The 27,054-nt window shown below is 47.4% G+C and overlaps 1 protein-coding gene across 1 annotated transcript in view; it reads left to right on the forward strand.

The window, feature by feature from the left end:
- LOC121556427 (protein FAM91A1-like) overlaps positions 1–27,054 on the forward strand; it is a 126,264-nt gene that overhangs the window by 91,919 nt on the left and 7,291 nt on the right. Inside the window, exons 6-7 of the mRNA XM_045212851.1 lie at positions 25,858–25,961; positions 26,127–26,258. Coding sequence (XP_045068786.1) covers positions 25,858–25,961; positions 26,127–26,258 — 236 coding nt within the window. The remainder of the gene's footprint in view (positions 1–25,857; positions 25,962–26,126; positions 26,259–27,054) is intronic.

A 27,054-nucleotide genomic window follows, 5' to 3' on the forward strand; every position in this document is an offset into this window, starting at 1 on the left:
CCAACCTTTATCAGTTACTGTCCTGTACAGTGTAGGCCAGTGGTTCCCAACCTTTATCAGTTACTGTCCTGTCCAGTGTAGGCCAGTGGTTCCCAACCTTTATCAGTTAATGTCCTGTACAGAGTAGGCCAGTGGTTCCCAACCTTTATCAGTTACTGTACAGTGTAGGCCAGTGGTTCCCAACCTTTATCAGTTACTGTCCTGTACAGAGTAGGCCAGTGGTTTTATCAGTTACTGTACAGTGTAGGCCAGTGGTTCCCAACCTTTATCAGTTACTGTCCTGTCCAGTGTAGGCCAGTGGTTCCCAACCTTTATCAGTTACTGTACAGTGTAGGCCAGTGGTTCCCAACCTTTATCAGTTACTGTCCTGTACAGTGTAGGCCAGTGGTTCCCAACCTTTATCAGTTGCTGTCCTGTCCAGTGTAGGCCAGTGGTTCCCAACCTTTATCAGTTACTGTCCTGTCCAGTGTAGGCCAGTGGTTCCCAGCCTTTATCAGTTACTGTCCTGTCCAGTGTAGGCCAGTGGTTCCCAACCTTTATCAGTTACTGTCCTGTACAGTGTAGGCCAGTGGTTCCCAACCTTTATCAGTTACTGTCCTGTACAGTGTTGGCCAGTGGTTCCCAACCTTTATCAGTTACTGTCCTGTACAGTGTTGGCCAGTGGTTCCCAGCCTTTATCAGTTACTGTCCTGTACAGTGTAGGCCAGTGGTTCCCAACCTTTATCAGTTACTGTCCTGTCCAGTGTAGGCCAGTGGTTCCCAACCTTTATCAGTTACTGTCCTGTTCAGTGTAGGCCAGTGGTTCCCAACCTTTATCAGTTACTGTACAGTGTAGGCCAGTGGTTCCCAACCTTTATCAGTTACTGTCCTGTACAGTGTAGGCCAGTGGTTCCCAACCTTTATCAGTTACTGTCCTGTCCAGTGTAGGCCAGTGGTTCCCAACCTTTATCAGTTACTGTACTGTCCAGTGTAGGCCAGTGGTTCCCAACCTTTATCAGTTACTGTCCTGTCCAGTGTAGGCCAGTGGTTCCCAACCTTTATCAGTTACTGTCCTGTTCAGTGTAGGCCAGTGGTTCCCAATCTTTATCAGTTACTGTACAGTGTAGGCCAGTGGTTCCCAATCTTTATCAGTTACTGTCCTGTACAGTGTAGGCCAGTGGTTCCCAACCTTTATCAGTTACTGTCCTGTCCAGTGTAGGCCAGTGGTTCCCAACCTTTATCAGTTACTGTACTGTCCAGTGTAGGCCAGTGGTTCCCAACCTTTATCAGTTACTGTCCTGTCCAGTGTAGGCCAGTGGTTCCCAACCTTTATCAGTTACTGTCCTGTTCAGTGTAGGCCAGTGGTTCCCAGCCTTTATCAGTTACTGTCCTGTCCAGTGTAGGCCAGTGGTTCCCAACCTTTATCAGTTACTGTCCTGTACAGTGTAGGCCAGTGGTTCCCAACCTTTATCAGTTACTGTTCTGTACAGTGTAGGCCAGTGGTTCCCAACCTTTATCAGTTACTGTCCTGTACAGTGTAGGCCAGTGGTTCCCAACCTTTATCAGTTACTGTCCTGTACAGTGTAGGCCAGTGGTTCCCAACCTTTATCAGTTACTGTACAGTGTAGGCCAGTGGTTCCCAACCTTTATCAGTTACTGTCCTGTACAGTGTAGGCCAGTGGTTCCCAACCTTTATCAGTTACTGTCCTGTCCAGTGTAGGCCAGTGGTTCCCAACCTTTATCAGTTACTGTACTGTCCAGTGTAGGCCAGTGGTTCCCAACCTTTATCAGTTACTGTCCTGTCCAGTGTAGGCCAGTGGTTCCCAACCTTTATCAGTTACTGTCCTGTACAGAGTAGGCCAGTGGTTCCCAACCTTTATCAGTTACTGTCCTGTACAGTGTAGGCCAGTGGTTCCCAACCTTTATCAGTTACTGTCCTGTCCAGTGTAGGCCAGTGGTTCCCAACCTTTATCAGTTACTGTCCTGTTCAGTGTAGGCCAGTGGTTCCCAACCTTTATCAGTTACTGTCCTGTTCAGAGTAGGCCAGTGGTTCCCAACCTTTATCAGTTACTGTCCTGTACAGTGTAGGCCAGTGGTTCCCAACCTTTATCAGTTACTGTACTGTACAGTGTAGTTCAGTGGTTCCCAACCTTTATCAGTTACTGTCCTGTCCAGTGTAGGCCAGTGGTTCCCAGCCTTTATCAGTTACTGTCCTGTCCAGAGTAGGCCAGTGGTTCCCAACCTTTATCAGTTACTGTCCTGTACAGTGTAGGCCAGTGGTTCCCAACCTTTATCAGTTACTGTCCTGTACAGTGTAGGCCAGTGGTTCCCAACCTTTATCAGTTAATGTACTGTACAGTGTAGGCCAGTGGTTCCCAACCTTTATCAGTTACTGTACAGTGTAGGCCAGTGGTTCCCAACCTTTATCAGTTACTGTCCTGTCCAGTGTAGGCCAGTGGTTCCCAACCTTTATCAGTTACTGTCCTGTACAGTGTAGGCCAGTGGTTCCCAACCTTTATCAGTTACTGTCCTGTCCAGTGTAGGCCAGTGGTTCCCAACCTTTATCAGTTACTGTCCTGTCCAGTGTAGGCCAGTGGTTCCCAACCTTTATCAGTTACTGTCCTGTACAGTGTAGGCCAGTGGTTCCCAACCTTTATCAGTTACTGTACTGTCCAGTGTAGGCCAGTGGTTCCCAACCTTTATCAGTTACTGTCCTGTACAGTGTAGGCCAGTGGTTCCCAACCTTTATCAGTTACTGTCCTGTACAGTGTAGGCCAGTGGTTCCCAACCTTTATCAGTTACTGTACAGTGTAGGCCAGTGGTTCCCAACCTTTATCAGTTACTGTCCTGTCCAGTGTAGGCCAGTGGTTCCCAACCTTTATCAGTTACTGTCCTGTCCAGTGTAGGCCAGTGGTTCCCAACCTTTATCAGTTACTGTCCTGTACAGTGTAGGCCAGTGGTTCCCAACCTTTATCAGTTACTGTCCTGTACAGTGTAGGCCAGTGGTTCCCAACCTTTATCAGTTACTGTCCTGTCCAGTGTAGGCCAGTGGTTCCCAACCTTTATCAGTTACTGTCCTGTCCAGTGTAGGCCAGTGGTTCCCAACCTTTATCAGTTACTGTCCTGTACAGTGTAGGCCAGTGGTTCCCAACCTTTATCAGTTATGTCTGTACAGTGTAGGCCAGTGGTTCCCAACCTTTATCAGTTACTGTCCTGTACAGTGTAGGCCAGTGGTTCCCAACCTTTATCAGTTACTGTCCTGTCCAGTGTAGGCCAGTGGTTCCCAACCTTTATCAGTTACTGTACTGTCCAGTGTAGGCCAGTGGTTCCCAACCTTTATCAGTTACTGTCCTGTCCAGTGTAGGCCAGTGGTTCCCAACCTTTATCAGTTACGCTGTACAGTGTAGGCCAGTGGTTCCCAGCCTTTATCAGTTACTGTCCTGTCCAGTGTAGGCCAGTGGTTCCCAACCTTTATCAGTTACTGTCCTGTACAGTGTAGGCCAGTGGTTCCCAACCTTTATCAGTTACTGTCCTGTCCAGTGTAGGCCAGTGGTTCCCAACCTTTATCAGTTACTGTCCTGTACAGTGTAGGCCAGTGGTTCCCAACCTTTATCAGTTACTGTCCTGTCCAGTGTAGGCCAGTGGTTCCCAACCTTTATCAGTTACTGTCCTGTACAGTGTAGGCCAGTGGTTCCCAACCTTTATCAGTTACTGTCCTGTACAGTGTAGGCCAGTGGTTCCCAACCTTTATCAGTTACTGTTCTGTCCAGTGTAGGCCAGTGGTTCCCAACCTTTATCAGTTACTGTCTGTACAGTGTAGGCCAGTGGTTCCCAACCTTTATCAGTTACTGTCCTGTCCAGTGTAGGCCAGTGGTTCCCAACCTTTATCAGTTACTGTCCTGTTCAGTGTAGGCCAGTGGTTCCCAACCTTTATCAGTTACTGTTCTGTACAGTGTAGGCCAGTGGTTCCCAACCTTTATCAGTTACTGTCCTGTTCAGTGTAGGCCAGTGGTTCCCAACCTTTATCAGTTACTGTCCAGTGTAGGCCAGTGGTTCCCAGCCTTTATCAGTTACTGTCCTGTACAGTGTAGGCCAGTGGTTCCCAACCTTTATCAGTTACTGTCCTGTCCAGTGTAGGCCAGTGGTTCCCAACCTTTATCAGTTACTGTTCTGTACAGTGTAGGCCAGTGGTTCCCAACCTTTATCAGTTACTGTCCTGTTCAGTGTAGGCCAGTGGTTCCCAACCTTTATCAGTTACTGTCCTGTCCAGTGTAGGCCAGTGGTTCCCAACCTTTATCAGTTACTGTTCTGTACAGTGTAGGCCAGTGGTTCCCAACCTTTATCAGTTACTGTACTGTCCAGTGTAGGCCAGTGGTTCCCAACCTTTATCAGTTACTGTACAGTGTAGGCCAGTGGTTCCCAACCTTTATCAGTTACTGTCCTGTACAGTGTAGGCCAGTGGTTCCCAACCTTTATCAGTTACTGTCCAGTGTAGGCCAGTGGTTCCCAACCTTTATCAGTTACTGTACAGTGTAGGCCAGTGGTTCCCAACCTTTATCAGTTACTGTCCTGTCCAGTGTAGGCCAGTGGTTCCCAACCTTTATCAGTTACTGTCCTGTCCAGTGTAGGCCAGTGGTTCCCAACCTTTATCAGTTACTGTCCTGTACAGTGTAGGCCAGTGGTTCCCAACCTTTATCAGTTACTGTCCTGTACAGTGTAGGCCAGTGGTTCCCAACCTTTATCAGTTACTGTCCTGTCCAGTGTAGGCCAGTGGTTCCCAACCTTTATCAGTTACTGTCCTGTCCAGTGTAGGCCAGTGGTTCCCAACCTTTATCAGTTACTGTCCTGTACAGTGTAGGCCAGTGGTTCCCAACCTTTATCAGTTATGTCCTGTACAGTGTAGGCCAGTGGTTCCCAACCTTTATCAGTTACTGTCCTGTCCAGTGTAGGCCAGTGGTTCCCAACCTTTATCAGTTACTGTCCTGTACAGTGTAGGCCAGTGGTTCCCAACCTTTATCAGTTACTGTACTGTACAGTGTAGGCCAGTGGTTCCCAACCTTTATCAGTTACTGTCCTGTACAGTGTAGGCCAGTGGTTCCCAGCCTTTATCAGTTACTGTACAGTGTAGGCCAGTGGTTCCCAGCCTTTATCAGTTACTGTCCTGTTCAGTGTAGGCCAGTGGTTCCCAACCTTTATCAGTTACTGTCCTGTACAGTGTAGGCCAGTGGTTCCCAACCTTTATCAGTTACTGTCCTGTACAGTGTAGGCCAGTGGTTCCCAACCTTTATCAGTTACTGTCCTGTACAGTGTAGGCCAGTGGTTCCCAACCTTTATCAGTTACTCTCCTGTACAGTGTAGGCCAGTGGTTCCCAACGTTTATCAGTTACTGTCCTGTACAGTGTAGGCCAGTGGTTCCCAACCTTTATCAGTTACTGTCCTGTCAAGTGTAGGCCAGTGGTTCCCAACCTTTATCAGTTACTGTTCTGTACAGTGTAGGCCAGTGGTTCCCAACCTTTATCAGTTACTGTTCAGAGTAGGCCAGTGGTTCCCAACCTTTATCAGTTACTGTCCTGTCCAGTGTAGGCCAGTGGTTCCCAACCTTTATCAGTTACTGTCCTGTTCAGTGTAGGCCAGTGGTTCCCAACCTTTATCAGTTACTGTTCTGTACAGTGTAGGCCAGTGGTTCCCAACCTTTATCAGTTACTGTCCTGTACAGTGTAGGCCAGTGGTTCCCAACCTTTATCAGTTACTGTCCAGTGTAGGCCAGTGGTTCCCAGCCTTTATCAGTTACTGTCCTGTCCAGTGTAGGCCAGTGGTTCCCAACCTTTATCAGTTACTGTCCTGTCCAGTGTAGGCCAGTGGTTCCCAACCTTTATCAGTTACTGTCCTGTACAGTGTAGGCCAGTGGTTCCCAACCTTTATCAGTTACTGTCCTGTACAGTGTAGGCCAGTGGTTCCCAACCTTTATCAGTTACTGTCCTGTCCAGTGTAGGCCAGTGGTTCCCAACCTTTATCAGTTACTGTCCTGTACAGTGTAGGCCAGTGGTTCCCAACCTTTATCAGTTACTGTACTGTCCAGTGTAGGCCAGTGGTTCCCAACCTTTATCAGTTACTGTACAGTGTAGGCCAGTGGTTCCCAACCTTTATCAGTTACTGTCCTGTTCAGAGTAGGCCAGTGGTTCCCAACCTTTATCAGTTACTGTCCAGTGTAGGCCAGTGGTTCCCAACCTTTATCAGTTACTGTCCTGTACAGTGTAGGCCAGTGGTTCCCAACCTTTATCAGTTACTGTACAGTGTAGGCCAGTGGTTCCCAACCTTTATCAGTTACTGTCCTGTTCAGAGTAGGCCAGTGGTTCCCAACCTTTATCAGTTACTGTCCAGTGTAGGCCAGTGGTTCCCAACCTTTATCAGTTACTGTACAGTGTAGGCCAGTGGTTCCCAACCTTTATCAGTTACTGTCCTGTACAGTGTAGGCCAGTGGTTCCCAACCTTTATCAGTTACTGTCCTGTCCAGTGTAGGCCAGTGGTTCCCAACCTTTATCAGTTACTGTCCAGTGTAGGCCAGTGGTTCCCAACCTTTATCAGTTACTGTCCTGTACAGTGTAGGCCAGTGGTTCCCAACCTTTATCAGTTACTGTACTGTCCAGTGTAGGCCAGTGGTTCCCAACCTTTATCAGTTACTGTTCTGTACAGTGTAGGCCAGTGGTTCCCAACCTTTATCAGTTACTGTCCTGTACAGTGTAGGCCAGTGGTTCCCAACCTTTATCAGTTACTGTCCTGTACAGTGTAGGCCAGTGGTTCCCAACCTTTATCAGTTACTGTCCTGTACAGTGTAGGCCAGTGGTTCCCAACCTTTATCAGTTACTGTTCTGTACAGTGTAGGCCAGTGGTTCCCAACCTTTATCAGTTAATGTACTGTCCAGTGTAGGCCAGTGGTTCCCAACCTTTATCAGTTACTGTCCTGTCCAGTGTAGGCCAGTGGTTCCCAACCTTTATCAGTTACTGTCCAGTGTAGGCCAGTGGTTCCCAGCCTTTATAAGTTACTGTCCTGTACAGTGTAGGCCAGTGGTTCCCAACCTTTATCAGTTACTGTCCTGTCCAGTGTAGGCCAGTGGTTGCCAACCTTTATCAGTTACTGTTCTGTACAGTGTAGGCCAGTGGTTCCCAACCTTTATCAGTTACTGTCCTGTTCAGTGTAGGCCAGTGGTTCCCAACCTTTATCAGTTACTGTACTGTCCAGTGTAGGCCAGTGGTTCCCAACCTTTATCAGTTACTGTTCTGTACAGTGTAGGCCAGTGGTTCCCAACCTTTATCAGTTACTGTACTGTCCAGTGTAGGCCAGTGGTTCCCAACCTTTATCAGTTACTGTACAGTGTAGGCCAGTGGTTCCCAACCTTTATCAGTTACTGTCCTGTTCAGAGTAGGCCAGTGGTTCCCAACCTTTATCAGTTACTGTCCAGTGTAGGCCAGTGGTTCCCAACCTTTATCAGTTACTGTACAGTGTAGGCCAGTGGTTCCCAACCTTTATCAGTTACTGTCCTGTCCAGTGTAGGCCAGTGGTTCCCAACCTTTATCAGTTACTGTCCTGTCCAGTGTAGGCCAGTGGTTCCCAACCTTTATCAGTTACTGTCCAGTGTAGGCCAGTGGTTCCCAACCTTTATCAGTTACTGTCCTGTACAGTGTAGGCCAGTGGTTCCCAACCTTTATCAGTTACTGTACTGTCCAGTGTAGGCCAGTGGTTCCCAACCTTTATCAGTTACTGTCCTGTACAGTGTAGGCCAGTGGTTCCCAACCTTTATCAGTTACTGTCCTGTACAGTGTAGGCCAGTGGTTCCCAACCTTTATCAGTTACTGTCCTGTACAGTGTAGGCCAGTGGTTCCCAACCTTTATCAGTTACTGTCCTGTACAGTGTAGGCCAGTGGTTCCCAACCTTTATCAGTTACTGTCCTGTACAGTGTAGGCCAGTGGTTCCCAACCTTTATCAGTTAATGTACTGTCCAGTGTAGGCCAGTGGTTCCCAACCTTTATCAGTTACTGTCCTGTCCAGTGTAGGCCAGTGGTTCCCAACCTTTATCAGTTACTGTCCAGTGTAGGCCAGTGGTTCCCAGCCTTTATAAGTTACTGTCCTGTACAGTGTAGGCCAGTGGTTCCCAACCTTTATCAGTTACTGTACTGTCCAGTGTAGGCCAGTGGTTCCCAACCTTTATCAGTTACTGTCCTGTACAGTGTAGGCCAGTGGTTCCCAACCTTTATCAGTTACTGTCCTGTACAGTGTAGGCCAGTGGTTCCCAACCTTTATCAGTTACTGTCCTGTACAGTGTAGGCCAGTGGTTCCCAACCTTTATCAGTTACTGTCCTGTACAGTGTAGGCCAGTGGTTCCCAACCTTTATCAGTTACTGTACTGTCCAGTGTAGGCCAGTGGTTCCCAACCTTTATCAGTTACTGTTCTGTACAGTGTAGGCCAGTGGTTCCCAACCTTTATCAGTTACTGTACTGTCCAGTGTAGGCCAGTGGTTCCCAACCTTTATCAGTTACTGTACTGTCCAGTGTAGGCCAGTGGTTCCCAACCTTTATCAGTTACTGTTCTGTACAGTGTAGGCCAGTGGTTCCCAACCTTTATCAGTTACTGTACTGTCCAGTGTAGGCCAGTGGTTCCCAACCTTTATCAGTTACTGTCCTGTTCAGAGTAGGCCAGTGGTTCCCAACCTTTATCAGTTACTGTTCAGTGTAGGCCAGTGGTTCCCAACCTTTATCAGTTACTGTCCAGTGTAGGCCAGTGGTTCCCAACCTTTATCAGTTACTGTACTGTCCAGTGTAGGCCAGTGGTTCCCAAACTTTATCAGTTACTGTACTGTCCAGTGTAGGCCAGTGGTTCCCAACCTTTATCAGTTACTGTCCTGTTCAGAGTAGGCCAGTGGTTCCCAACCTTTATCAGTTACTGTTTACAGTGTAGGCCAGTGGTTCCCAACCTTTATCAGTTACTGTCTGTACAGTGTAGGCCAGTGGTTCCCAACCTTTATCAGTTAATGTACTGTCCAGTGTAGGCCAGTGGTTCCCAACCTTTATCAGTTACTGTCCTGTCCAGTGTAGGCCAGTGGTTCCCAACCTTTATCAGTTACTGTCTGCAGTGTAGGCCAGTGGTTCCCAGCCTTTATCAGTTACTGTCCTGTACAGTGTAGGCCAGTGGTTCCCAACCTTTATCAGTTACTGTCCTGTCCAGTGTAGGCCAGTGGTTCCCAATCTTTATCAGTTACTGTCCTGTACAGTGTAGGCCAGTGGTTCCCAACCTTTATCAGTTACTGTCCTGTACAGTGTAGGCCAGTGGTTCCCAACCTTTATCAGTTACTGTCCTGTACAGTGTAGGCCAGTGGTTCCCAACCTTTATCAGTTACTGTCCTGTACAGTGTAGGCCAGTGGTTCCCAACCTTTATCAGTTACTGTACTGTCCAGTGTAGGCCAGTGGTTCCCAACCTTTATCAGTTACTGTTCTGTACAGTGTAGGCCAGTGGTTCCCAACCTTTATCAGTTACTGTACTGTCCAGTGTAGGCCAGTGGTTCCCAACCTTTATCAGTTACTGTACTGTCCAGTGTAGGCCAGTGGTTCCCAACCTTTATCAGTTACTGTCCTGTACAGTGTAGGCCAGTGGTTCCCAACCTTTATCAGTTACTGTCCTGTCCAGTGTAGGCCAGTGGTTCCCAACCTTTATCAGTTACTGTCCTGTTCAGAGTAGGCCAGTGGTTCCCAACCTTTATCAGTTACTGTTCAGTGTAGGCCAGTGGTTCCCAACCTTTATCAGTTACTGTCCAGTGTAGGCCAGTGGTTCCCAACCTTTATCAGTTACTGTACTGTCCAGTGTAGGCCAGTGGTTCCCAAACTTTATCAGTTACTGTTCTGTACAGTGTAGGCCAGTGGTTCCCAACCTTTATCAGTTACTGTCCTGTACAGTGTAGGCCAGTGGTTCCCAACCTTTATCAGTTACTGTTCTGTACAGTGTAGGCCAGTGGTTCCCAACCTTTATCAGTTACTGTTCAGAGTAGGCCAGTGGTTCCCAGCCTTTATCAGTTACTGTCCTGTCCAGTGTAGGCCAGTGGTTCCCAACCTTTATCAGTTACTGTCCTGTACAGTGTAGGCCAGTGGTTCCCAACCTTTATCAGTTACTGTACAGTGTAGGCCAGTGGTTCCCAACCTTTATCAGTTACTGTCCTGTCCAGTGTAGGCCAGTGGTTCCCAACATTTATCAGTTACTGTCCAGTGTAGGCCAGTGGTTCCCAACCTTTATCAGTTACTGTCCTGTACAGAGTAGGCCAGTGGTTCCCAACCTTTATCAGTTACTGTCCTGTACAGAGTAGGCCAGTGGTTCCCAACCTTTATCAGTTACTGTCCTGTACAGAGTAGGCCAGTGGTTCCCAACCTTTATCAGTTACTGTCCTGTACAGTGTAGGCCAGTGGTTCCCAACCTTTATCAGTTACTGTACAGTGTAGGCCAGTGGTTCCCAACCTTTATCAGTTACTGTACTGTCCAGTGTAGGCCAGTGGTTCCCAACCTTTATCAGTTACTGTCCTGTACAGTGTAGGCCAGTGGTTCCCAACCTTTATCAGTTACTGTTCAGTGTAGGCCAGTGGTTCCCAACCTTTATCAGTTACTGTCCTGTCCAGTGTAGGCCAGTGGTTCCCAACCTTTATCAGTTACTGTCCAGTGTAGGCCAGTGGTTCCCAACCTTTATCAGTTACTGTCCTGTACAGTGTAGGCCAGTGGTTCCCAAACTTTATCAGTTACTGTACTGTACAGTGTAGGCCAGTGGTTCCCAACCTTTATCAGTTACTGTCCTGTACAGTGTAGGCCAGTGGTTCCCAACCTTTATCAGTTACTGTACTGTACAGTGTAGGCCAGTGGTTCCCAACCTTTATCAGTTACTGTCCTGTACAGTGTTGGCTAGTGGTTCCCAACCTTTATCTGTTACTGTCCTGTACAGTGTAGGCCAGTGGTTCCCAACCTTTATCAGTTACTGTCCAGTGTAGGCCAGTGGTTCCCAACCTTTATCAGTTACTGTACTGTACAGTGTAGGCCAGTGGTTCCCAACCTTTATCAGTTACTGTACTGTACAGTGTAGGCCAGTGGTTCCCAACCTTTATCAGTTACTGTCCTGTACAGTGTAGGCCAGTGGTTCCCAACCTTTATCAGTTACTGTACTGTACAGTGTAGGCCAGTGGTTCCCAAACTTGATCAGTTACTGTCCTGTACAGTGTTGGCCAGTGGTTCCCAACCTTTATCAGTTACTGTCCTGTACAGTGTTGGCTAGTGGTTCCCAACCTTTATCTGTTACTGTCCTGTACAGTGTAGGCCAGTGGTTCCCAACCTTTATCAGTTACTGTCCAGTGTAGGCCAGTGGTTCCCAACCTTTATCAGTTACTGTACTGTCCAGTGTAGGCCAGTGGTTCCCAACCTTTATCAGTTACTGTTCTGTACAGTGTAGGCCAGTGGTTCCCAACCTTTATCAGTTACTGTTCAGAGTAGGCCAGTGGTTCCCAACCTTTATCAGTTACTGTCCTGTCCAGTGTAGGCCAGTGGTTCCCAACCTTTATCAGTTACTGTCCAGTGTAGGCCAGTGGTTCCCAACCTTTATCAGTTACTGTCCTGTACAGTGTAGGCCAGTGGTTCCCAACCTTTATCAGTTACTGTCCTGTACAGTGTAGGCCAGTGGTTCCCAACCTTTATCAGTTACTGTCCTGTACAGTGTAGGCCAGTGGTTCCCAACCTTTATCAGTTACTGTACTGTACAGTGTAGGCCAGTGGTTCCCAACCTTTATCAGTTACTGTCCTGTACAGTGTTGGCCAGTGGTTCCCAACCTTTATCTGTTACTGTCCTGTACAGTGTAGGCCAGTGGTTCCCAACCTTTATCAGTTACTGTCCAGTGTAGGCCAGTGGTTCCCAACCTTTATCAGTTACTGTACTGTACAGTGTAGGCCAGTGGTTCCCAACCTTTATCAGTTACTGTACTGTACAGTGTAGGCCAGTGGTTCCCAACCTTTATCAGTTACTGTCCTGTACAGTGTAGGCCAGTGGTTCCCAACCTTTATCAGTTACTGTACTGTACAGTGTAGGCCAGTGGTTCCCAAACTTGATCAGTTACTGTCCTGTACAGTGTTGGCCAGTGGTTCCCAACCTTTATCAGCTACTGTACTGTACAGTGTAGGCCAGTAGTTCCCAAACTTTATCAGTTACTGTACTGTACAGTGTTGGCTAGTGGTTCCCAACCTTTATCAGTTACTGTCCTGTCCAGTGTAGGCCAGTGGTTCCCAACGTTTATCAGTTACTGTACTGTACAGTGTAGGCCAGTGGTTCCCAACCTTTATCAGTTACTGTACTGTACAGTGTTGGCTAGTGGTTCCCAAACTTTATCAGTTACTGTACAGTGTAGGCCAGTGGTTCCCAACCTTTATCAGTTAATGTACTGTACAGTGTAGGCCAGTGGTTCCCAGCCTTTATCAGTTACTGTACAGTGTTGGCCAGTGGTTCCCAACCTTTATCAGTTACTGTCCTGTACAGTGTAGGCCAGTGGTTCCCAACCTTTATCAGTTACTGTCCTGTACAGTGTAGGCCAGTGGTTCCCAACCTTTATCAGTTACTGTACTGTACAGTGTTGGCTAGTGGTTCCCAACCTTTATCAGTTACTGTACAGTGTAGGCCAGTGGTTCCCAACCTTTATCAGTTAATGTACTGTACAGTGTAGGCCAGTGGTTCCCAGCCTTTATCAGTTACCTGTACAGTGTTGGCCAGTGTTTCCCAACCTTTATCAGTTACTGTACAGTGTAGGCCAGTGGTTCCCAACCTTTATCAGTTACTGTACAGTGTAGGCCAGTGGTTCCCACCCTTTATCAGTTACTGTCCTGTACAGTGTAGGCCAGTGGTTCCCAACCTTTATCAGTTACTGTCCTGTACAGTGTAGGCCAGTGGTTCCCAACCTTTATCAGTTACTGTCCTGTACAGTGTAGGCCAGTGGTTCCCAACCTTTATCAGTTACTGTTCAGTGTAGGTCAGTGGTTCCCAACCTTTATCAGTTACTGTTCAGTGTTGGCCAGTGGTTCCCAACCTTTATCAGTTACTGTCCAGTGTAGGCCAGTGGTTCCCAACCTTTATCAGTTACTGTCCTGTTCAGTGTAGGCCAGTGGTTCCCAACCTTTATCAGTTACTGTCCTGTCCAGTGTAGGCCAGTGGTTCCCAGCCTTTATCAGTTACTGTCCTGTACAGTGTAGGCCAGTGGTTCCCAACCTTTATCAGTTACTGTACTGTACAGTGTTGGCCAGTGGTTCCCAACCTTTATCAGTTACTGTCCTGTACAGTGTTGGCCAGTGGTTCCCAACCTTTATCAGTTACTGTCCTGTACAGTGTAGGCCAGTGGTTCCCAACCTTTATCAGTTACTGTACAGTGTAGGCCAGTGGTTCCCAGCCTTTATCAGTTACTGTCCTGTCCAGTGTAGGCCAGTGGTTCCCAACCTTTATCAGTTACTGTCCTGTTCAGTGTAGGCCAGTGGTTCCCAACCTTTATCAGTTACTGTCCTGTACAGTGTAGGCCAGTGGTTCCCAACCTTTATCAGTTACTGTCCTGTACAGTGTAGGCCAGTGGTTCCCAACCTTTATCAGTTACTGTACTGTACAGTGTTGGCTAGTGGTTCCCAAACTTTATCAGTTACTGTACAGTGTAGGCCAGTGGTTCCCAACCTTTATCAGTTACTGTCCTGTACAGAGTAGGCCAGTGGTTCCCAACCTTTATCAGTTACTGTACAGTGTAGGCCAGTGGTTCCCAATCTTTATCAGTTACTGTCCTGTACAGTGTTGGCCAGTGGTTCCCAACCTTTATCAGTTACTGTACTGTACAGTGTAGGCCAGTGGTTCCCAACCTTTATCAGTTACTGTACTGTACAGTGTTGGCTAGTGGTTCCCAACCTTTATCAGTTACTGTACAGTGTAGGCCAGTGGTTCCCAACCTTTATCAGTTACTGTCCTGTACAGTGTAGGCCAGTGGTTCCCAGCCTTTATCAGTTACTGTACAGTGTTGGCCAGTGTTTCCCAACCTTTATCAGTTACTGTACAGTGTAGGCCAGTGGTTCCCAACCTTTATCAGTTATGCCTGTACAGTGTAGGCCAGTGGTTCCCAACCTTTATCAGTTACTGTCCTGTACAGTGTAGGCCAGTCGTTCCCAACCTTTATCAGTTACTGTCCTGTACAGTGTAGGCCAGTGGTTCCCAACCTTTATCAGTTACTGTCCTGTACAGTGTAGGCCAGTGGTTCCCAACCTTTATCAGTTACTGTTCAGTGTAAGTCAGTGGTTCCCAACCTTTATCAGTTACTGTTCAGTGTTGGCCAGTGGTTCCCAACCTTTATCAGTTACTGTCCAGTGTAGGCCAGTGGTTCCCAACCTTTATCAGTTACTGTCCTGTTCAGTGTAGGCCAGTGGTTTCCAATCTTTATCTGTTACTGTCCTGTCCAGTGTAGGCCAGTGGTTCCCAGCCTTTATCAGTTACTGTCCTGTACATTGTAGGCCAGTGGTTCCCAACCTTTATCAGTTACTGTACTGTACAGTGTTGGCCAGTGGTTCCCAACCTTTATCAGTTACTGTCCTGTACAGTGTTGGCCAGTGGTTCCCAATCTTTATCAGTTACTGTCCTGTACAGTGTAGGCCAGTGGTTCCCAACCTTTATCAGTTACTGTACAGTGTAGGCCAGTGGTTCCCAGCCTTTATCAGTTACTGTCCTGTCAAGTGTAGGCCAGTGGTTCCCAACCTTTATCAGTTACTGTCCTGTTCAGTGTAGGCCAGTGGTTCCCAACCTTTATCAGTTACTGTCCTGTACAGTGTAGGCCAGTGGTTCCCAACCTTTATCAGTTACTGTCCTGTACAGTGTAGGCCAGTGGTTCCCAGCCTTTATCAGTTACTGTACTGTACAGTGTAGGCCAGTGGTTCCCAACCTTTATCAGTTACTGTCCTGTACAGTGTAGGCCAGTGGTTCCCAACCTTTATCAGTTACTGTCCTGTTCAGTGTAGGCCAGTGGTTCCCAATCTTTATCAGTTACTGTACAGTGTAGGCCAGTGGTTCCCAGCCTTTATCAGTTACTGTACAGTGTAGGCCAGTGGTTCCCAGCCTTTATCAGTTACTGTACAGTGTTGGCCAGTGGTTCCCAACCTTTATCAGTTACTGTACTGTACAGTGTAGGCCAATGGTTCCCAACCTTTATCAGTTACTGTCCAGTGTAGGCCAGTGGTTCCCAACCTTTATCAGTTACTGTACTGTACAGTGTAGGCCAGTGGTTCCCAACCTTTATCAGTTACCTGTACAGAGTAGGCCAGTGGTTCCCAACCTTTATCAGTTACTGTACAGTGTTGGCCAGTGGTTCCCAACCTTTATCAGTTACTGTACTGTCCAGTGTAGGCCAGTGGTTCCCAACCTTTATCAGTTACTGTACAGAGTAGGCCAGTGGTTCCCAACCTTTATCAGTTACTGTACAGTGTTGGCCAGTGGTTCCCAACCTTTATCAGTTACTGTACTGTCCAGTGTAGGCCAGTGGTTCCCAACCTTTATCAGTTACTGTCCAGTGTAGGCCAGTGGTTCCCAACCTTTATCAGTTACTGTCCTGTCCAGTGTAGGCCAGTGGTTCCCAACCTTTATCAGTTACTGTCCTGTCCAGTGTAGGCCAGTGGTTCCCAACCTTTATCAGTTACTGTTCAGTGTAGGCCAGTGGTTCCCAACCTTTATCAGTTACTGTACTGTCCAGTGTAGGCCAGTGGTTCCCAACCTTTATCAGTTACTGTCCTGTCCAGTGTAGGCCAGTGGTTCCCAACCTTTATCAGTTACTGTCCTGTCCAGTGTAGGCCAGTGGTTCCCAACCTTTATCAGTTACTGTCCTGTTCAGTGTAGGCCAGTGGTTCCCAACCTTTATCAGTTACTGTTCAGTGTAGGCCAGTGGTTCCCAACCTTTATCAGTTACTGTCCTGTACAGTGTAGGCCAGTGGTTCCCAACCTTTATCAGTTACTGTACTGTCCAGTGTAGGCCAGTGGTTCCCAACTTTTAACAGTTACTGTCCTGTACAGTGTAGGCCAGTGGTTCCCAACCTTTATCAGTTACTGTACTGTACAGTGTTGGCTAGTGGTTCCCAACCTTTATCAGTTACTGTACAGTGTAGGCCAGTGGTTCCCAACCTTTATCAGTTAATGTACTGTACAGTGTAGGCCAGTGGTTCCCAGCCTTTATCAGTTACTGTACAGTGTTGGCCAGTGTTTCCCAACCTTTATCAGTTACTGTACAGTGTAGGCCAGTGGTTCCCAACCTTTATCAGTTACTGTACAGTGTAGGCCAGTGGTTCCCAACCTTTATCAGTTACTGTCCTGTCCAGTGTAGGCCAGTGGTTCCCAACTTTTATCAGTTACTGTCCTGTACAGTGTAGGCCAGTGGTTCCCAACCTTTATCAGTTACTGTCCTGTACAGTGTAGGCCAGTGGTTCCCAACCTTTATCAGTTACTGTTCAGTGTAGGTCAGTGGTTCCCAACCTTTATCAGTTACTGTTCAGTGTTGGCCAGTGGTTCCCAACCTTTATCAGTTACTGTCCAGTGTAGGCCAGTGGTTCCCAACCTTTATCAGTTACTGTCCTGTTCAGTGTAGGCCAGTGGTTCCCAACCTTTATCAGTTACTGTCCTGTCCAGTGTAGGCCAGTGGTTCCCAGCCTTTATCAGTTACTGTCCTGTACAGTGTAGGCCAGTGGTTCCCAACCTTTATCAGTTACTGTCCTGTACAGTGTTGGCCAGTGGTTCCCAACCTTTATCAGTTACTGTCCTGTACAGTGTAGGCCAGTGGTTCCCAACCTTTATCAGTTACTGTACAGTGTAGGCCAGTGGTTCCCAGCCTTTATCAGTTACTGTCCTGTCCAGTGTAGGCCAGTGGTTCCCAACCTTTATCAGTTACTGTCCTGTTCATTGTAGGCCAGTGGTTCCCAACCTTTATCAGTTACTGTCCTGTACAGTGTAGGCCAGTGGTTCCCAACCTTTATCAGTTACTGTCCTGTACAGTGTAGGCCAGTGGTTCCCAACCTTTATCAGTTACTGTACTGTACAGTGTTGGCTAGTGGTTCCCAAACTTTATCAGTTACTGTACAGTGTAGGCCAGTGGTTCCCAACCTTTATCAGTTAATGTACTGTACAGTGTAGGCCAGTGGTTCCCAGCCTTTATCAGTTACTGTACAGTGTTGGCCAGTGGTTCCCAACCTTTATCAGTTACTGTCCTGTACAGTGTTGGCCAGTGATTCCCAACCTTTATCAGTTACTGTACTGTACAGTGTAGGCCAGTGGTTCCCAACCTTTATCAGTTACTGTACTGTACAGTGTTGGCTAGTGGTTCCCAACCTTTATCAGTTACTGTACAGTGTAGGCCAGTGGTTCCCAACATTTATCAGTTAATGTACTGTACAGTGTAGGCCAGTGGTTCCCAGCCTTTATCAGTTACTGTACAGTGTTGGCCAGTGGTTCCCAACCTTTATCAGTTACTGTACAGTGTAGGCCAGTGGTTCCCAACCTTTATCAGTTACTGTACAGTGTAGGCCAGTGGTTCCCAACCTTTATCAGTTACTGTCCTGTACAGTGTAGGCCAGTGGTTCCCAACCTTTATCAGTTACTGTCCTGTACAGTGTAGGCCAGTGGTTCCCAACCTTTATCAGTTACTGTCCTGTACAGTGTAGGCCAGTGGTTCCCAACCTTTATCAGTTACTGTACAGTGTTGGCCAGTGTTTCCCAACCTTTATCAGTTACTGTTCAGTGTAGGCCAGTGGTTCCCAACCTTTATCAGTTACTGTCCTGTACAGTGTAGGCCAGTGGTTCCCAACCTTTATCAGTTACTGTACTGTCCAGTGTAGGCCAGTGGTTCCCAACTTTTATCAGTTACTGTCCTGTACAGTGTAGGCCAGTGGTTCCCAACCTTTATCAGTTACTGTACTGTACAGTGTTGGCTAGTGGTTCCCAACCTTTATCAGTTACTGTACAGTGTAGGCCAGTGGTTCCCAACCTTTATCAGTTAATGTACTGTACAGTGTAGGCCAGTGGTTCCCAACCTTTATCAGTTACTGTACAGTGTTGGCCAGTGTTTCCCAACCTTTATCAGTTACTGTACAGTGTAGGCCAGTGGTTCCCAACCTTTATCAGTTACTGTACAGTGTAGGCCAGTGGTTCCCAACCTTTATCAGTTACTGTCCTGTCCAGTGTAGGCCAGTGGTTCCCAACTTTTATCAGTTACTGTCCTGTACAGTGTAGGCCAGTGGTTCCCAACCTTTATCAGTTACTGTCCTGTACAGTGTAGGCCAGTGGTTCCCAACCTTTATCAGTTACTGTTCAGTGTAGGTCAGTGGTTCCCAAACTTTATCAGTTACTGTTCAGTGTTGGCCAGTGGTTCCCAACCTTTATCAGTTACTGTCCAGTGTAGGCCAGTGGTTCCCAACCTTTATCAGTTACTGTCCTGTTCAGTGTAGGCCAGTGGTTCCCAACCTTTATCAGTTACTGTCCTGTCCAGTGTAGGCCAGTGGTTCCCAGCCTTTATCAGTTACTGTCCTGTACAGTGTAGGCCAGTGGTTCCCAACCTTTATCAGTTACTGTCCTGTACAGTGTTGGCCAGTGGTTCCCAACCTTTATCAGTTACTGTCCTGTACAGTGTAGGCCAGTGGTTCCCAACCTTTATCAGTTACTGTACAGTGTAGGCCAGTGGTTCCCAGCCTTTATCAGTTACTGTCCTGTCCAGTGTAGGCCAGTGGTTCCCAACCTTTATCAGTTACTGTCCTGTTCAGTGTAGGCCAGTGGTTCCCAACCTTTATCAGTTACTGTCCTGTACAGTGTAGGCCAGTGGTTCCCAACCTTTATCAGTTACTGTCCTGTACAGTGTAGGCCAGTGGTTCCCAACCTTTATCAGTTACTGTACTGTACAGTGTTGGCTAGTGGTTCCCAAACTTTATCAGTTAATGTACAGTGTAGGCCAGTGGTTCCCAACCTTTATCAGTTAATGTACTGTACAGTGTAGGCCAGTGGTTCCCAGCCTTTATCAGTTACTGTACAGTGTTGGCCAGTGGTTCCCAACCTTTATCAGTTACTGTCCTGTACAGTGTTGGCCAGTGGTTCCCAACCTTTATCAGTTACTGTACTGTACAGTGTAGGCCAGTGGTTCCCAACCTTTATCAGTTACTGTACTGTACAGTGTTGGCTAGTGGTTCCCAACCTTTATCAGTTACTGTACAGTGTAGGCCAGTGGTTCCCAACCTTTATCAGTTAATGTACTGTACAGTGTAGGCCAGTGGTTCCCAGCCTTTATCAGTTACTGTACAGTGTTGGCCAGTGTTTCCCAACCTTTATCAGTTACTGTACAGTGTAGGCCAGTGGTTCCCAACCTTTATCAGTTACTGTACAGTGTAGGCCAGTGGTTCCCAACCTTTATCAGTTACTGTCCTGTACAGTGTAGGCCAGTGGTTCCCAACCTTTATCAGTTACTGTCCTGTACAGTGTAGGCCAGTGGTTCCCAACCTTTATCAGTTACTGTCCTGTACAGTGTAGGCCAGTGGTTCCCAACCTTTATCAGTTACTGTTCAGTGTAGGTCAGTGGTTCCCAACCTTTATCAGTTACTGTTCAGTGTTGGCCAGTGGTTCCCAACCTTTATCAGTTACTGTCCAGTGTAGGCCAGTGGTTCCCAACCTTTATCAGTTACTGTCCTGTTCAGTGTAGGCCAGTGGTTCCCAACCTTTATCAGTTACTGTCCTGTCCAGTGTAGGCCAGTGGTTCCCAGCCTTTATCAGTTACTGTCCTGTACAGTGTAGGCCAGTGGTTCCCAACCTTTATCAGTTACTGTACTGTACAGTGTTGGCCAGTGGTTCCCAACCTTTATCAGTTACTGTCCTGTACAGTGTTGGCCAGTGGTTCCCAACCTTTATCAGTTACTGTCCTGTACAGTGTAGGCCAGTGGTTCCCAACCTTTATCAGTTACTGTACAGTGTAGGCCAGTGGTTCCCAGCCTTTATATGTTACTGTCATGTCCAGTGTAGGCCAGTGGTTCCCAACCTTTATCAGTTACTGTCCTGTTCAGTGTAGGCCAGTGGTTCCCAACCTTTATCAGTTACTGTCCTGTACAGTGTAGGCCAGTGGTTCCCAACCTTTATCAGTTACTGTCCTGTACAGTGTAGGCCAGTGGTTCCCAGCCTTTATCAGTTACTGTACTGTACAGTGTAGGCCAGTGGTTCCCAACCTTTATCAGTTACTGTCCTGTACAGTGTAGGCCAGTGGTTCCCAAACTTTATCAGTTACTGTCCTGTTCAGTGTAGGCCAGTGGTTCCCAACCTTTATCAGTTACTGTACAGTGTAGGCCAGTGGTTCCCAGCCTTTATCAGTTACTGTACAGTGTAGGCCAGTGGTTCCCAGCCTTTATCAGTTACTGTACAGTGTTGGCCAGTGGTTCCCAACCTTTATCAGTTACTGTACTGTACAGTGTAGGCCAGTGGTTCCCAACCTTTATCAGTTACTGTCCAGTGTAGGCCAGTGGTTCCCAACCTTTATCAGTTACTGTACTGTACAGTGTAGGCCAGTGGTTCCCAACCTTTATCAGTTACTGTACAGAGTAGGCCAGTGGTTCCCAACCTTTATCAGTTACTGTACTGTCCAGTGTAGGCCAGTGGTTCCCAACCTTTATCAGTTACTGTACAGAGTAGGCCAGTGGTTCCCAACCTTTATCAGTTACTGTACAGTGTTGGCCAGTGGTTCCCAACCTTTATCAGTTACTGTACTGTCCAGTGTAGGCCAGTGGTTCCCAACCTTTATCAGTTACTGTGCAGTGTAGGCCAGTGGTTCCCAACCTTTATCAGTTACTGTCCTGTCCAGTGTAGGCCAGTGGTTCCCAACCTTTATCAGTTACTGTCCTGTCCAGTGTAGGCCAGTGGTTCCCAACCTTTATCAGTTACTGTTCAGTGTAGGCCAGTGGTTCCCAACCTTTATCATTTACTGTACTGTCCAGTGTAGGCCAGTGGTTCCCAACCTTTATCAGTTACTGTCCTGTCCAGTGTTGGCCAGTGGTTCCCAACCTTTATCAGTTACTGTCCTGTCCAGTGTAGGCCAGTGGTTCCCAACCTTTATCAGTTACTGTCCTGTTCAGTGTAGGCCAGTGGTTCCCAACCTTTATCAGTTACTGTTCAGTGTAGGCCAGTGGTTCCCAACCTTTATCAGTTACTGTCCTGTACAGTGTAGGCCAGTGGTTCCCAACCTTTATCAGTTACTGTACTGTCAAGTGTAGGCCAGTGGTTCCCAACTTTTATCAGTTACTGTCCTGTACAGTGTAGGCCAGTGGTTCCCAACCTTTATCAGTTACTGTCCTGTACAGTGTAGGCCAGTGGTTCCCAACCTTTATCAGTTACTGTACTGTACAGTGTAGGCCAGTGGTTCCCAGCCTTTATTAGTTACTGTACAGTGTAGGGCAGTGGTTCCCAACCTTTATCAGTTACTGTACAGTGTAGGGCAGTGGTTCCCAACCTTTATCAGTTACTGTCCTGTCCAGTGTAGGCCAGTGGTTCCCAACCTTTATCAGTTACTGTCCTGTCCAGTGTAGGCCAGTGGTTCCCAGCCTTTATCAGTTACTGTACAGTGTAGGGCAGTGGTTCCCAACCTTTATCAGTTACTGTACAGTGTAGGGCAGTGGTTCCCAACCTTTATCAGTTACTGTACAGTGTAGGGCAGTGGTTCCCAACCTTTATCAGTTACTGTCCTGTCCAGTGTAGACCAGTGGTTCCCAACCTTTATCAGTTACTGTCCTGTCCAGTGTAGGCCAGTGGTTCCCAGCCTTTATCAGTTACTGTACAGTGTAGGGCAGTGGTTCCCAACCTTTATCAGTTACTGTACAGTGTAGGGCAGTGGTTCCCAACCTTTATCAGTTACTGTCCTGTCCAGTGTAGGCCAGTGGTTCCCAACCTTTATCAGTTACTGTCCTGTACAGTGTAGGCCAGTGGTTCCCAACCTTTATCAGTTACTGTCCTGTCCAGTGTAGGCCAGTGGTTCCCAACCTTTATCAGTTACTGTCCTGTCCAGTGTAGGCCAGTGGTTCCCAACCTTTATCAGTTACTGTCCTGTACAGTGTAGGCCAGTGGTTCCCAACCTTTATCAGTTACTGTCCTGTACAGTGTAGGCCAGTGGTTCCCAACCTTTATCAGTTACTGTACTGTACAGTGTAGGCCAGTGGTTCCCAGCCTTTATTATTTACTGTACAGTGTAGGCCAGTGGTTCCCAGCCTTTATCAGTTACTGTACAGTGTAGGGCAGTGGTTCCCAACCTTTATCAGTTACTGTACAGTGTAGGGAAGTGGTTCCCAACCTTTATCAGTTACTGTCCTGTCCAGTGTAGGCCAGTTGTTCCCAACCTTTATCAGTTACTGTCCTGTACAGTGTAGGCCAGTGGTTCCCAACCTTTATCAGTTACTGTCCTGTCCAGTGTAGGCCAGTGGTTCCCAACCTTTATCAGTTACTGTACTGTACAGTGTAGGCCAGTGGTTTCAGCCTTTATTAGTTACTGTACAGTGTAGGCCAGTGGTTCCCAGCCTTTATCAGTTACTGTACAGTGTAGGGCAGTGGTTCCCAACCTTTATCAGTTACTGTACAGTGTAGGGCAGTGGTTCCCAACCTTTATCAGTTACTGTCCTGTCCAGTGTAGGCCAGTGGTTCCCAACCTTTATCAGTTACTGTCCTGTACAGTGTAGGCCAGTGGTTCCCAACCTTTATCAGTTACTGTCCTGTCCAGTGTAGGCCAGTGGTTCCCAACCTTTATCAGTTACTGTACAGTGTAGGCCAGTGGTTCCCAACCTTTATCAGTTACTGTACCACCAACTAATTGTTGCTCTGCCCGGAGTACCCCTGAAGTACCCCCTCATGTGCATTTTACCAGTAGGCCGATGGTCTCATGAATCTTCGGAAGTACCCCCTGTGGATAGACTGAGTACCCCCAGGGGTCCGAGTACCCCCTGTGGATAGACTGAGTACCCCCAGGGGTCCGAGTACCCCCTGTGGATAGACTGAGTACCCCCAGGGGTCCGAGTACCCCTGTGGATAGACTGAGTACCCCCAGGGGTCCGAGTACCCCCTGTGGATAGACTGAGTACCCCCAGGGGTCCGAGTACCCCCTGTGGATAGACTGAGTACCCCCAGGGGTCCGAGTACCCCCTGTGGATAGACTGAGTACCCCCAGGGGTCCGAGTACCCCCAGGGGTCCTAGTACCCCTGGTTGGGAACCACTGCCCTAAGCGACTGGCTTAGGCTGCGAGATGCGTACAGGTGAGTGGCTAGCACTCGGCGCTGGAAGGGCTGAATCAATCATAGCCCCAGGGGAACGATCAGGGGAACGACCAGGGGAACGACCAGGGGAACGACCAGGGGAACGACCAGGGGAACGACTTCCATCACAGAAGGCACTTTTGAAAACCCACTGTGTGATCCAGACGAAAGCAGAGCCGGACCCCAGACACCGTCCTCCTTGGTGATAGAACAGTGCGATACGCGAGGGAGTGTAGCTCGAGACCCAGAAACAGAATGTGCTGAGATGGAGTCAGACAGCTATTGGTTTCTTATGAAGAGACTGATTATGGGACACTGTTGAACTTAGGGTTGAAAAACTGTGTTTATGTGCCTAAAGCCCGGCCCACTCTGGGTACCAGGACTCTGGTGATCTGTGACGTGCCCTGATTGGCCACCGGGGGGTACTGTTGTCACATGAGCCTCACTCGGTTTAGGTGGTAAGATGCGTTCCGGTAACCGACCAGTCATTGGCAACAAAATGCCTTGTACCCTAGCTGGAAATGGGACAGACAGCTCTGAAAAATTGACCCATTCTGTGGTAACAGACAGGAGTGATTCGTAATCTAATGTAATTCCCAGAAATGGAAAGCGTTGAGCTGGAGAAAGACGGCTCATTTCGGGGTTCATATGAACCACAGAGCCAACCCTGCTTGTTCCCTTGACCACCAATCGCCTCCAGGGCCCTTAGCCTGTATAACTAACCTCATAGGGACTGGTGAGCTACAGGTAGAAACTAGCTATGAATCCCAGTAATGAGACCCCTTGCGGACAGAGTGCAAATCGCCCAATGTATTACTCCCACCCTCGGGAGATTGATATATCCCTTAAAAGTTTTTGGTTTCCCATTGTTTCTGGGAAAGAAGCCATACGTTTCCTGACCGGTAAAACGGTTTTTAAAACTTTCTGAGAACAGAAGTGCCTGTTCTGGGAACGTACATGTTTAGGTTGCAGGGAGGTTCTGAGAACATTTTACTATGGTTCCTTTAAAGTTTTCCTGGAAGGTTTTATTAATGTTGTGAGAAGAATATTATAGATTATTTGAAGGTAATTAAATAACGTTGTGAGAACATGTTTCAATAAGACTTTTAATAACACTGCTAGCTTTAGTTTGGTTTAACTGTTTTGAACTCCAAGTACAGATAGGACACAAGGAAAGGAATCTGCTCAGGCGTTAATCAGGCAAACACATTTCTTTTTTATTGTGGCACAGCGTCAGTCAGATTCAAACTTAAGGATCTTCTGTTCTCCATCCATGGAATTATTAGGACAGGACATGTTCTTTAACTCATACAAAGCTGTTCATTTTAGTATATTCAAACAGACCCCATTTCAAAGGAAACAAGCACTCATTAAGATCAAGTGTGGCCAAAACACCTGAACACACTTTTAACAAGGTAGAGGGTAGAGAGAGTTTTGTTGATGCTGAGAACGGAATGTACACTGAGTGTACAAAACATTAAGAACACCTTCTTAATATTGAGTTTCACCCCCTTTTGCCCTCAGAACAGCCTCAATTCGTCGGGGCATGGACTCTACAAGGTGTCGAAAGAGTTCCACAGGGATGCTGGCCCATTTTGACTCCAATGCTTCCCACAGTTGTGTCAAGTTGGCTGGATGTCCTTTGGGTGTTGGACCATTCTTGATACACACAGGAAACTGTTGAGCGTGAAAAACCCAGCAGCGGTTCAGTTCTTGACACACTCAAACCGGTGAACCTGGCACCTACTACCATACCCCGTTCAAAGGCACTTAAATATTTGTGTCTTGCCCATTCACCCTCTGAATGACACACAAACACAATCCATGTCTCAATTGTCTCAAGGCTTAAACATCCTTCTTTAACCCGTCTCCTCCCCTTCATCTACACTGATTGAAGTGGATTTAACAAGTGACATCAATAAGGGATCATAGCTTTCACCTGGATTCACCTGGTCAGTCTGTCAGGGAAAGAACAGTTGTTCTTAATGTTTTGTACACTCAGTGTATATGTTTTTAAATAATATTCTTAGAACATTCTTTGAAAGTTAGTAATGTTTTCTTGTAGATTTTATGGAATGTTTTCTTAATGTTCTGAGAACATGACTTTAAATAGAACCATGAGGAAACCTGATTAAAACGTTATGCTGAAGTACTGAAATTCCCACCGAAGAAACATGGTTCTCACCAAGCTCTAAGAAACATAGGGTTCTCAGAACGTTTTGTGCTAGCTGGGTTATCACCTGTGGAAGCCGAGGCTTCCAGCAAGGAAGTTTCATTTGCCTTGTCAGGCGTGATTGTAGATCCTTCAACCGAAGTCGCGAGAGTGCTACTCCCCATAGTATGTTGTACTGAAGTTGACTGACTGAAAGGGAAGCAGTGCAACTCCAAACCCAAGGGGAAATGAATAATCTCTTACTCGGAATACAAAACCAGATTACAGTAATATGTAAAGCACGTTAATAAATCACATCCACACTATAAGACACAAGCCCCCTAACACAGACACAGCCCCAGTGTAATGTATGTGTGGGGTTTCCCGCCCCGTGTCCAGGAGCACCGTGGACCCCAAACAGATGCTGCTGTTGTGGGAACAGGGGAGTCCTGTGATGGAGGCTGGATCCTCGGCTACGGACACCACCAGCATGGAGGACCAAGGTGAGAGTCTCCGCTGTCACAAGCCCTGGCTCTGGCCCAGGCTGCCCAAAGTAACCCCTGAGGACGGCAACTCTAGCCTGTGCTGTGTTAAGGTGGTTGTCTTGCAAAACGATACATTAAAATCCGCAGCATCATGGGATTATGAGTTCTCTCTCTGTGTGTTAGCCAGTGTGAGCAGCCTGAGTAACCCTGGTCCTGCTGCCCCGCCCACTAAGAGGATCACCTTCCTGTTTGACTCCACCCTCACTGCCTTCCTCATGATGGGAAACCTCTCGCCGGTCAGTCACTGTGTTAAAGGTAAAAATAGTAGTAGATGATGATATTATAGTATTATGTTCAGTCCAATACTGTTTAGTTTGATCTCCCCCCTGATGTTCAGTCCAATACTGTTTAGTTGGATCTCCCCCTGATGTTCAGTCCAATACTGTTTAGTTTGATCTCCCCCCTGATGTTCAGTCCAATACTGTTTAGTTGGATCTCCCCCCTGATGTTCAGTCCAATACTGTTTAGTTGGATCTCCCCCTGATGTTCAGTCCAATACTGTTTAGTTGGATCTCCCCCTGATGTTCAGTCCAATACTGTTTAGTTGGATCTCCCCCTGATGTTCAGTCCAATACTGTTTAGTTGGATCTCCCCCCTGATGTTCAGTCCAATACTGTTTAGTTGGATCTCCCCCCTGATGTTCAGTCCAATACTGTTTAGTTTGATATCCCCACTGATGTTCAGTCCAATACTGTTTAGTTTGATACCCCACTGATGTTCAGTCCAATACTGTTTAGTTGGATCTCCCCCCTGATGTTCAGTCCAATACTGTTTAGTTTGATCTCCCCCCTGATGTTCAGTCCAATACTGTTTAGTTGGATCTCCCCCTGATGTTCAGACCAATACTGTTTAGTTGGATCTCCCCCCTGATGTTCAGTCCAATACTGTTTAGTTTGATCTTCCCCCTGATGTTCAGTCCAATACTGTTTAGTTTGATATCCCCCCTGATGTTCAGTCCAATACTGTTTAGTTTGATCTCCCCCCTGATGTTCAGTCCAATACTGTTTAGTTTGATCTCCCCCTGATGTTCAGTCCAATACTGTTTAGTTGG

Source organism: Coregonus clupeaformis, unplaced genomic scaffold, assembly GCF_020615455.1.
Source record: "Coregonus clupeaformis isolate EN_2021a unplaced genomic scaffold, ASM2061545v1 scaf0055, whole genome shotgun sequence".
In the NCBI taxonomy this organism is placed as follows: Eukaryota; Metazoa; Chordata; class Actinopteri; order Salmoniformes; family Salmonidae; genus Coregonus; species Coregonus clupeaformis.